General features: G+C 54.1%; 1 protein-coding gene across 1 annotated transcript; it reads right to left on the bottom strand.

Moving 5' to 3' along the window:
* Positions 1-2326: 2326 nt before the first annotated feature.
* On the bottom strand, positions 2327-10465 carry Lsm11 (LSM11, U7 small nuclear RNA associated). Its single transcript, XM_042699593.1, has 4 exons — positions 10009-10465; positions 4638-4777; positions 3491-3574; positions 2327-2806 (listed from the first exon to the last, which is right to left on the bottom strand). The coding sequence occupies exons 1-4, from the start codon at positions 10463-10465 to the stop codon at positions 2396-2398; spliced, it is 1092 nt and encodes a 363-aa protein (XP_042555527.1). The 3' UTR covers positions 2327-2395.
* Between the last annotated feature and the right edge of the window lie 476 nt (positions 10466-10941).

Genomic DNA, 10941 nt, shown 5'->3' with positions numbered 1-10941 from the left:
AAAGTTGTATGTAAATCTGAATATGGCACGGGTGTAAAATCAGTCAGGCCAGAGTTCACCAGGCACTGGCTTGAATGGAAATTCACTGAATTCCTGATTGCACAGCTCTGTATTATTGGGAGAATTCAGCATCTGTGACAGCTTCTGGCTGAGGGACAACTGGACAGACATAAGGACAGACACAAAGGGAGACTGGTAAAGGGATGTAGGCACTGCCTGACAATTAAACAACTATTCGTCTGAGAACTGAGATTTTCGGGGCACACCAATCAGAAGAGACTTAAGACGGGCAGATTCCCAAGCTAATTTGCCAACCTGGGCTTGTAGCCTAGAACCCCTTCAACTGTAGTGCATTGGCGCGTGCTGGCGCTCTCTCTCTCTCTCTCTCTCCAGTAGACTTTGAAATTAATCTTAAAAAAAAAACAAGTAAACAGAAAACAAAATGAACTCAACAAATTCCCCGTAGGGATAATGCCATTGTACTCGCCCTTTGGTGCTATCGTATAAACCGTGGAAAAGTTCAAGGCAGTTCCTTCTGGTACGTACTAGAAAAAGGTGGGGATTAGGAGATAGAGGGGTCAGCGAAAAAATGTCTCTCTCCTCTCATTGAAGTTTTTTTTTTTTTTCTGGGAACTTTGTGCAAGTCCCTTTAGAGGAAGAAATCGATATGGAAAATTGATCCTGAAGTTTCCACCAGTTTCTGATGATAGTTGCACGACAGTGAGACGCCCAGGGACATGCCTGTCCGAATAGCACCAGCCCTGCCCGTGAGACAGAGTCGCAGAGAGCTATGAAATCGAGTAGTAAACGGTACTTGTGGCACTCAAATATGTCTAGGCTGCAAGCTGCCTTCCGAGAGTTCTGTGACAGGCCACTGTGAGGTAGGCGTAGCACGGGGGGACAGAGGCACAGAGGGGTTCATCTGCTCAACCTCCACCGGCTGATGAGCCAGAGGCCCAGGCCCCGAAACCTGGCTCACCCCGCTTCTCAGAGGCCTATCCCGTCACCCCACCCATGCAGCAGGAGAAAGTTTTCAGATGTTTTGGTCATATATATTTCTTATTCTCCCTTTGAAAAGAAGGTATGGAAAACAGACAGAAAGGAACAAAAACAAGTCACCAACGCTGCCTAACAGTCTGTGTCGCGATGCAGCCGATGCTATATGAGAGCCGTCTAAGAGGATTCAAGTAGGAGTGTGCGGTTCCAGGCTGTGGGCGAAGCGGCCATTCCGGCACCCCAGTCCACTTGCTAAGAAACCACTTTGGCCTGACCCAAGGGACATAGAACGACCACCCCTGTTTCCTGGTGAAGCCATTCTGAGAAAGACACAGGTCAGGCCTGCCACGGGGACTCCCCACTGTGGGATGTACACATCATGGAGTTGCACAGGACTCCTAAGACATGATGCTCACAGGACGGTTCACGCCACACACGGAGGGTTCGCACCACAGATCCATGCACTAGCACCATGCCACACAAGCCAGAGAGGACAAGGAGCCGCCCCGCAGCGCGGGCCAGGCCCACCTGTCCGCGTCCAGCAGAGGACACCTCGGGAGAGGGAGAGACGGGCCAGGTCCCGCCTTCCTGCCAACCAGAGCAGGCCGCTGCTGTTTTCCCCCAGGGAAGTTGGCAACTTTCCTATACTTTAGTCACAGGGAGGTTCCAAGACAAATTCCATTTCCTCAGCAAGACAGAACACTGTAGAGCAAACTCCAAGGTGATGCAGGCCCCAGGGCACAGCAGCTACATTATTACCGCATGCATTCGTGCCGGTACTGGGGCTTGAACTCAGAACCTTGTGCTCTTGCTTAGGTTTTTGTTGTTGTTGTTTGCTTAAGGCTGGTGTGCTACCATTTGAGCCACACCTCCAGTGCTGCCTTTTTTTTGGTGGTTAATTGGGTTTGTCTTCCTTGGCTGGCTTTGAACTATGATCCTCAGATCTCAGCCTCCTGAGTAGCTAGGATGACAGGCGTGAGCCACCAGTGCTAGAGCTTTTTTACTCTTGGAATCAACTTCACGGTACTTCTGCAAGCTAGTGCTTTCGGAAATACAATAATTCCTTTTGAGACTTTTTTTCCTGTAGTCTCAGAGAAATAAATTCCACACAAATGGAAGAACTTACTTTGGCTGGAGAGTCTGAAGCAGCCAGGGACACCCAATTTGATACAGGGACCTAGCGATTGCTTTTGCCTTGGAACTGACTCCACTGCGCATGCTCCCAGGGCCTGGCCTCCCTCAAGCTCCTCTTCCAGAGGCCCGAGCCTGCTCTGTCCTCTGCACGTGCAGGACCAGAGGGAAACATTCAAGTTTCATTGGGGTACTAGGATGTGGTATAGGAGAGATACATGCACTTTATTTCTAACACCCAAAGCTCAGGCGGAGGCTGAGCTGGTGGTCACTGTGCGAGATGAACGAGCAGGACGTTCTCACCCCGAATGAAAATCTGATTTATGTGTCGGGTGAACACCTGCTGGTAATCCACCTTGGGCTTTCGCTTTTTCTTCCGGGGCTGGCCCCGGGACAGGGTGGTGGCCCTGGAGACCGTACCTCCGGCACTGGACCCTTCGGTCCGGGTAGTCCTCGCTGACAGCTCCGACCTCGACTCCTCCCTCCCAGAAGCCTGCAGGGAGGAAGGGACGGAGCGTGACCGCCTGCGGGCGCTCCGGTCCGTGTCTCCTCGGCCCCACACCGACGCCACCTTCCAGGTGGACGTCTGTGAGTGCCTAGACAGCGTGGAGTCTTCCACCGCAGACTTGGAATCAGCGTCCTTCTTGGAGGAATCCTGGAGCTTCAGCCGGTCAAACAGCTGTGAGAAAAGTGAGAAAGCATCAGCCTTCTCATTCACCCCGTCTCTCAACCCCCCCTACCCCCCAAAATGCTCTGTGAAGCCTGTATTACCACCTCTGAAAAGTCAGCAATGGCTTGTGTATTTCTAGCCCAAACTCAGGAATCCGTCAGCACTATGCCAAGGGAAAAGGCACCCGCTTGTTTCTGTGGTGTAGAACTGGAAGACTTTCAGAGCCTTCTAAGAGGTAATCTGGCCAGGTGCCAGTGGCTCACGCCTGTAATCCTAGCTACTCAGGAGGCTGAGATCTGAGGTTGGGGGTTCAAAGCCAACCTGGGCAGGAAAGTCTGTGAGACTCTTATTTTCAATTAACCAGCAAAAAGCTGGAAGTAGAGCTGTGGCTCAAGTGGTAGAGCACTAGCCTTGAGCACAAAGCCAGGTGAGAGAGCTCAAAGTCCTAGTTCAGGCCACAGTACTGGCACCACACACACACACACACACACACACACACAGATTATCTTGCACGAATTTGCAGGTGAAGATTCACACATGCATTTGCGATCAACTGCACACAGACGGGAGACCAGTGAAGGGCCTTTGCGGGCACACTGGCGTAACAGGGCTGGCCAGCCTGGGCAGTGGCTCAGTGACCCCTGACCTTGCAAGGTGGAAAGTGCACCCAGGAGGGCAGGGGACACTGCCTACCCTCGTGAGAGTCAGCGAAGAATCCCGCTCGTATGCCCTGCCCAGAGCAGGTTTGCGGTAGGTCTCATCCACATCTGTAAGTGCCTAGAGGAAGAGCCCAAAGTGGGGAAAAAAGAAGAATTGAAAACATTATTGTAATAGCATTTGTAATACCCAGCAGAACTAACCATAAAGATAACTCAGCTCTTGGGCAGAAGAAAAACGGTGAAGGAAAGGATGGTTGGGAGAAAATAAATGTACTAAATAGATGGGATAATTATTCTTCAAGGCTCAGTGTTTTCCCCTTAGTAAAATTAATACACAACAAGCAGTTCTCTAAATGAATGACAGGAAAGTAAAACCGACTCAATTGCGTGTGGGAGGGGAGCCCCAGGGAAGAGGCAGGTGTAAGAGAGAGAGTGAATGAAGGTGAATATGGTTGAAGTGGTTCATTTTCACGTATGAAAATGCAATAATGAAGCCTGCTGAAATTGGTTTTTAAGAATGAAGACTGAAACCAGGCACCGGTGGCTCACGCCTGTAATCCTACTCAGAAGGCCGAGATCTGAGGGTCGTGGTTCAGAGCCAGCCATGAGACTCTTATCTCCAATAATACGCCAGAAAAACCAGAAGAGGCGCTGTGGCTCAAGTGGTAGAGCGCTTGCCTTGAGCTGAAGAGCTGAGGGACACGCCCAGGCCCAGAGTTCAAGCTCCATGACCAACAAAAAAAAAAAAAATGAAGATGGAGGTAAGGGAGGGAGGGAGTTTGGGCTACAGAATAGGATATATGGAAATGCCACAATGAATTAATGTGTGCTAATAACAACATGCATTTGTGGAAGGGCTGTTTCTCAATCTTGGCACAGGTGACATCTGGACTGCGTAATTTTTGCGTTACTGGACGCTGCCCTTTACCCGTGGAGGCCAGCAGCCCTGCCTCCCAGATGTGACAGAAGAGAAACCCTCAGACATTGCCAGATGTTTTTAAGAGGGGGTTGGCCAGAGCAAGACTGCACTGGCTGATTGATGTCTGCTCTAAGAAAGCCCCGGAAGTAGTAACTTCTTGGTGTCCTTGCCCAAGACTGCACACAAATTCCAGTTCTTCTGAGAAGCTACTCTACAGGTTTTCATGAATAAAATGGCTGAAATGTCAAGCGAGGTTAGTTACCATATTCCAGAACTTGTCGAAGGCCACGAGGAAGCCGGTGCAGACACCCCGGAGCCCCTTGAAAGTGCGGATGTGAACGTTGACCTTCACCCCCTCCCGGATGCAGCGGTGGAGCTCGCCCAGGGGGCTGCCCTCGTGCACTGCAACGAGAAGACGCCAGAACACCGTGAATGTCCACCTCACGCCCGCAGGCAGCGCCGGAGACGCAGGAGCAACACCCCGATGGTGGAGAACCTGCGCCGTCTCCACGGTCCCACACCTGCACCCCACCACCGGGGAATCACCGATGCTAATGTGCCTTTAAACCTTCTGCAGGCAAAAATACCACACGGAGTGTACATGTAACAGCTAGCGTCCTATGTGGGCCTTAAACCAACTTTAATCACCATAATTCTCATGCGCCACAGACTGAATGGGAACATCCCCCAGTGGCCTTCCCCTTGGCCACACCCACCGGCTACTTCAGCCCAGTTTGCAGTTGCTGGGTCAACCAGCAGCAGCCTCTTTGCACAGGGAGGAGAAGGGCCGGGGACTCCAAGGCAGATGCTGAAGTGCACCTGCTGAGCACCAGGCTCCTGAGGATGCTTTAAAGCATCTTGTGCAAAGAGCAGCAAGACAACTTCTAGTAAGAGCCAGGGCCAGACCGCCAGCCTTCACTGGGAGGGCCGCTTTCCCTCAGTGCTCGCCAGCAGTGCTGGAATCTTCTCTCATCTCCTGTTAACGGTCCCTCTCCCAACAGAGATCCTTCCAGAAGAACCGGACACAGCCACAGACATAACCTGATTTTCGCTCTCCAATTTGCTCTGGAGACTTTGTCATAAATAACAAATCTTTGGCTGGCTGGGCATGGGTGACTTGCGCCTGTAATCCTAGCTACTCAGGAGGTAGAGAGCTGAGGATCAAAGTTCAAAGCTATGCAGGGCAGAAAAAAAATCCCAAGTCTTTCTCTTCAATTAGCCAGCAAAAAAAAGTTGGAAGCAGAGGTGTTGCTCAAGTGGGGCTAGGCCAACCTTGGAGCAAAAAAACCCCAAACATCTAAAGTAAAGACTCCATACCAGTGCATGCACACGTGTGCATGTATGTGCATGCGCACATGCACACACACATACACACACGCATGCATGAACACATGCACACACACACATCTGTCTCCGGGTAAGTAGGCTTGTTATTCTTGACTTCCATATCCCTCCTTCATGAGCTGGTGCGGACTCAACTCATGCAAGAGAATGCCCTTGGAGGAAGAGGAATGGGCAGATGAGAAGTAGGAGTTTATGTCAGATGGGGAAATGGCAGGAAGGCAGAGTGGGAGGAAAATGGCAGGAACAGTGGACTTAGGAAGGAACAGGAGGTTCCTTGATCTGACCACTCCATTTAACTCTCTTCTAGCTATCTTCCAAAGTCCTTCCATAGATAACTACGTGTACATATTCCTGCATATGTGTCATAGGCTATGCTAAACAAAGAGCTGGAAACAACCTATAGGTCATTTCAACTAGAACAGAACTTCGGTGAGTGACTACACACCCAGCTTCCTCATTCATAAAGTAAGGTTGGAATAGTTTGGTTCTAAGTTAAGCTCAGGGATAAGCTGCTATAGTCCTCTCACAGGAACCCATGACAATGTTTTGAATCACTCCTTTTGCCTGTACATTACACTGCTGCCTGCCCCTCAGACACGTTTCTACAGAGCAGACCAACCATTCTCTTTCCAACTATGGGGACGGGGGACGGGGGAGGGGGGGGAGGTAAGGGCATTACTATATTCCTCCCCTTACACCCGTAAAATGGAGAACAGGGCCAAACAGGTAGTATCTTAACAACAGCTCCTTAAATAAATGGCAAGCTAGATCATTTCAACTCTCACGCCTGTCATTTTTCTCCTGATCTTTTTTTTTTGCTTCCAAAGATTGAACCAAGTGCAATTCAAGTGAGTATTTCTTGCCTGGAGGGATCAAAATACAAACTCTAGTATGGGTTACTACACAAGTGGTAGAGAGCGCGCCTAATGAGCTCAAGGCCATGAGTTCAAATCCCAGTACAGCCAAAATAATAACCTATAACAATAATAGCAATTATAACAATAATTGTTATTGTAATAACAATAACAATAGTGTACTAGTACCATCCATAAGTGTCAAGGTGTCAAGGGGAAAAATGAGGTTCCCACTTTAAATGAGCACATGAACTCCTCTGGCCACCTCGGTGACCTCGGTGACAGGCTCCAATGGCAGAGACCCACGTTTCTAAACCACAGTGACAAAAAGCCTTGTTCCTGTCCTTGCAGGAAGCCGTTCTTCCAGACCCCGCCCTCGGCTGTTCCCAGGCCACGCGGACCAAATCCAGGTCAGCGCCATCTCCTCTCCCTTTCTCCCAGGTCTAACAATAGCTGCTCGGGAGGGAAGAGCACTCCGGGCCTTTCTTCTTCCACAGCCCAAGTCAGTCCCGAGCCTGGTCAGACAGCTGGCTCTCTGCGAGTCCCTGAGTCCCCTTCACACATCCACGGCCGTCACCACTGCCAGCGTCACCACCATCGCCAGGCTTCTCCGAGGAACGGGGTCTCTGGTAAGCTTAACTTCACCCTCATCCCTGACACGGCGCCATCGGTGTAGAAATGGTGGCTAAGCCTAGTGCACCTCCCTTGGCACCAGCAGCTCCAGACTGCAAGGCCGAGGCCCCAGCACCCAGCAGCTGGCAGGTGCACGGCGTGGACACCCTCAGCTCTCAGTGGCACTGCCCCTCGGCAGCCAGGCCCAGGAGCTTTGGAACATCTGGAAAACTCTTAACTTGGCCATCAGAGATTTGAAGCCCAGGCCCTTCCCAGCCTTCATTTGAGCCACAGATTCACACCTGTGGCTTTTAGGTGGTTAACTGGAGATAAGAGTCTCATGGACTTTCCTGCCCTGGCTGGCTTTGAACCACAATCCTCAGATCTCAGCCTCTTGAGAAACTAGGATTATAGGTGTGAGTCAGTGATACCTGGTTTTTTGTTTTGTTTTTGTCAGTCCTGGGGCTTGACTCTGGGCCTGGGCATTGTCCCTGAGCTCTTCAGCTCAAGGCTAGCGCTCTACCACTTGAGCCAAGCAGCACTTCCAGCTTTTTGGTGGTTAATTGGAGATAACAGTCTAATGGAGGGCTGGGAAGGTGGCTCAGTGGTAGGGCACTTGCTTTGCATGCCTGAGGCCCTGGGTTCAATTCCTCAGCACCACATAATCAAAAAGAAAAAAAAGCCGGAAGTGGTGTTGTGGCTCAAGTGGTAGAGCGCTAGCCTTGAGCTGAAGAGCTGAGGGACAGCGCCCAGGCCCAGAGTTCAGGCCCCACGACCAACCAAAAAAAAAAAAAAGTCTCATGGACTTTCTTGCGCAGGCTGGCTTTGAACCATGAACCTTAGATCTCAGCCTCCTGAGTAGCTAGATGACAAAGTGTGAACCACCAGCACCTGGCTCTGGCTTTCTTTTTAAGCATCTCTCTCTCTCTCTCTCTCTCTCTCTCTCTCTCTCTCTCTCTCTCTCTCTCTCTCTCTCTCTCTCTGTGTCTCCTTCCTTCTTTCTTTTTCTTTTCTGTGCTGGGGTTTGGCCCTGGCGCCCTGAGCTGTCTGGGCAGGCTGTCTACCTACTGAGCTACACCTCCAGCCATTCCCCGCTTTCTGAAGGTCACCAACACTCTGTAATGTCAACTCCCCTCAGTCATGGAGCCCTCAACTTGTTTCCTCTGCCACAAGTAACATGCCCAGTGACAAGGGCGCATGGCTCCAGGTGAATATTTAACCATGGAAAGTCTGTGACCAACAAAATAAAGCCACGGTCGCCCACCCACAAAGAAACATTTCTTGGGAGAAAAAAAAAAAAAGTAACTGATAAAAATGTCAGACTCGGAGTGCATTTCAACAACCGCATTAGGATAAAGACATATAGGCAAAATAGGCCCCCCTCCCCTGCCCATGCTCTTATTTTAGGAACATTCACACTTTGTGTTTCTGCAGGGCAAGCAAGCTGGCCCTTGCCTGGGCAGTGGTGCCCCAGGACAGTAAATCACCCGGCCAGCAGAGGCACCCACACCTGCCCAGGGCTTTTCAGGATCTCTCCCTTAATAAATACATTGTAAAAATGAAATAAAATAACCTCTTGCTCCGTGCACCCTCCCGCTGGAAAGGGAGTCATCTGACAATGTAACAAGGTAATGACCAGGCTATAGATTCTTTGTACCGCTAAGTAGGTCACTGCGATCACGGGGCAGATGTTAGGACTGTTGCTATACATGACAGAAGATAGAAGCCTGGGCTGCTTGGCTTTTCTCTTTTTTTTTTTTTTAGATAAAATTCCATTTATACAAGACCTGCCTCACCCATCAGAACCTCCGCCGTTTTCAGCTTTACTCCAAGAGTCTATTAAGAAGCTCTAAGAATCTCCCTCGTGCCATTCACAACCTTCAGATCTTAAAATAACCCGCATTTAGGGTAACAGGGAGCGTGACAGACACGGTCCCCCGCAGCCCCTCGGTGCCTGAGACCCGGCCCGCGCCGGTGCCACCTCGCGCCCGCTCCATTCCAACGCTAGTGAGTTAGTTAATTCTGGGGACCACGTCCCTGAAGCCGGCTTGGGGAACCCCAGAGACCCACCTATATCACACACACACACACACACACACACGCACACACACACACACGCCCTCCTCCCCACCCAGCCCGGGTTATGAGAGGATGTCTCGCTCTGCCTCAATGAACCGAATCCTCAAAATCCCGTTACCCAGACCCTCCGCGCCCCCCACGTCCTCCCGGCTGACACCCAACTTCTCCGGCCTCCCCCCCCCCCCCCGCCCCGCCCCAGACACCTCACCCATCACCTCCGCTTCCAAATTCTACCATCTCTCCAGACCCCGCCCCTCCTGCAGACCCTCTGCAGGGCGCACAGGCCAATTCCGGGGCGTGCGCCCCTCTCTGCGGATCTACCCACCCCCCCACCCCCCGCAGGGCTCCTGCGTGCCAGCAAAACCCAGCCACGCGGGCCCTCCGCCAGGTGGCCGAGCAGCCCTGCAGTGCTCCTCTCCCCGATCCACGCCCCCCTCCCTAGTCCGTGCACCCCCCGATCCGCGACCCCTTCCCGCTCCGGGCACCCCCCGCTCCGCGCCCCCCTTCCCGCACCGCGCCCCCCCCGCTCCGCGCCCCCCTTCCCGCTCCGCCCCCCTTCCCGCTCTGCGCCCCCCCCCGCTCCGCGCCCCCTTTCCCGCTCCGCGCCCCCCTTCCCGCTCCGCGACCCCCCCCGCTCCGCGCCCCCTTTCCCGCTCCGCGCCCCCCTCCCCCTCCGCGCCCCCTCCCCCTCCGCGCCCCCCTCCCCCTCCGCGCCCCGCAGCCCCCCGCCCGCGCCCCACTCACAGGGCATCCGCGTGAGCACGTTGCGCGGCGCCTTCCGGCCCCGGCCCGGCCCCGGCCGGCGCGCCCCGGCCGCCTCCTCCCCGCCCTCCTTCACCACCATCAGGCGGCGGAGGCGCTGGATGCGCTCGGGGTCCGGGGCGGGGGCGGCGGGGCGGCGGCGGGCCCGGGGCCCCGCGGCGGCGGCGGCGGCGGGGACGGGCGCGGCGGGGTCCCCCGAGCCCGCGCCCCGCGCCCGCGCCCCGCGCCCGCCCGCCCGCACCCCGGTCCTCAGGAAGCTCTCGTACTCCGCCACGTTGTTGAAGCAGGGCGCGTTGGGGTAGGGGATGGGCGGCAGGGAGGGCGCGTAGAGGGCCAGCAGCGGGTCGAAGCTGTCCGAGCTGACATCCAGCCGCGGGCTCGGCGGGTTCGCGGGGCTCCCCGCCAGCGCCGACCTCGCCCCCCACTCGCGCTCCTCCATGTTTGAAAGGCCCGCAAGCCGAGGCCGATGGGAGGAAGGCGCGGGGCCGCCAGAGGGCGGCACTGCGCAGCCGCGGCACCGGGCCGCACGGCGCAGGCGCGGCCGCCAGAGGGCAGCAGGGGTCCACGCCGGGACCCGGACGGTGTGGGCGTGGCCACGATGGGCGCGGGGGCGTGGCCTGAGGCTGCTACCTTGCCCCTTCTGGCTCCGCCCCCAATCCCACTGACAGGTTGGCGCTGCTGATGCTGAGACTCTTAACACTGATGATGAGGCTGGCCTTCAACATCCTCTACTCCCTAAAACTGCAACCGATGCCTAAGCTTGAGCTGCAGGGTAGGGGCCGGAGGAGGATGATGGTTTGGTGAGGGAGGGCAAACCTACCTAGGCTCAAGTTATTTGGCCTCTCTGGGCTCTGACTGCCCCGTCTGAAGTACCATCCACTTCGTGGAGCTGTACAGAGAGCTACCGCACGCAGA

Source organism: Dipodomys spectabilis, unplaced genomic scaffold (assembly GCF_019054845.1).
Source record: "Dipodomys spectabilis isolate Male_0828 unplaced genomic scaffold, ASM1905484v1 ptg000258l, whole genome shotgun sequence".
In the NCBI taxonomy this organism is placed as follows: Eukaryota; Metazoa; Chordata; class Mammalia; order Rodentia; family Heteromyidae; genus Dipodomys; species Dipodomys spectabilis.
The sequence above is the reverse complement of the archived record's forward strand: the minus strand, read 5'-3'. Positions and strand labels throughout refer to the sequence as shown.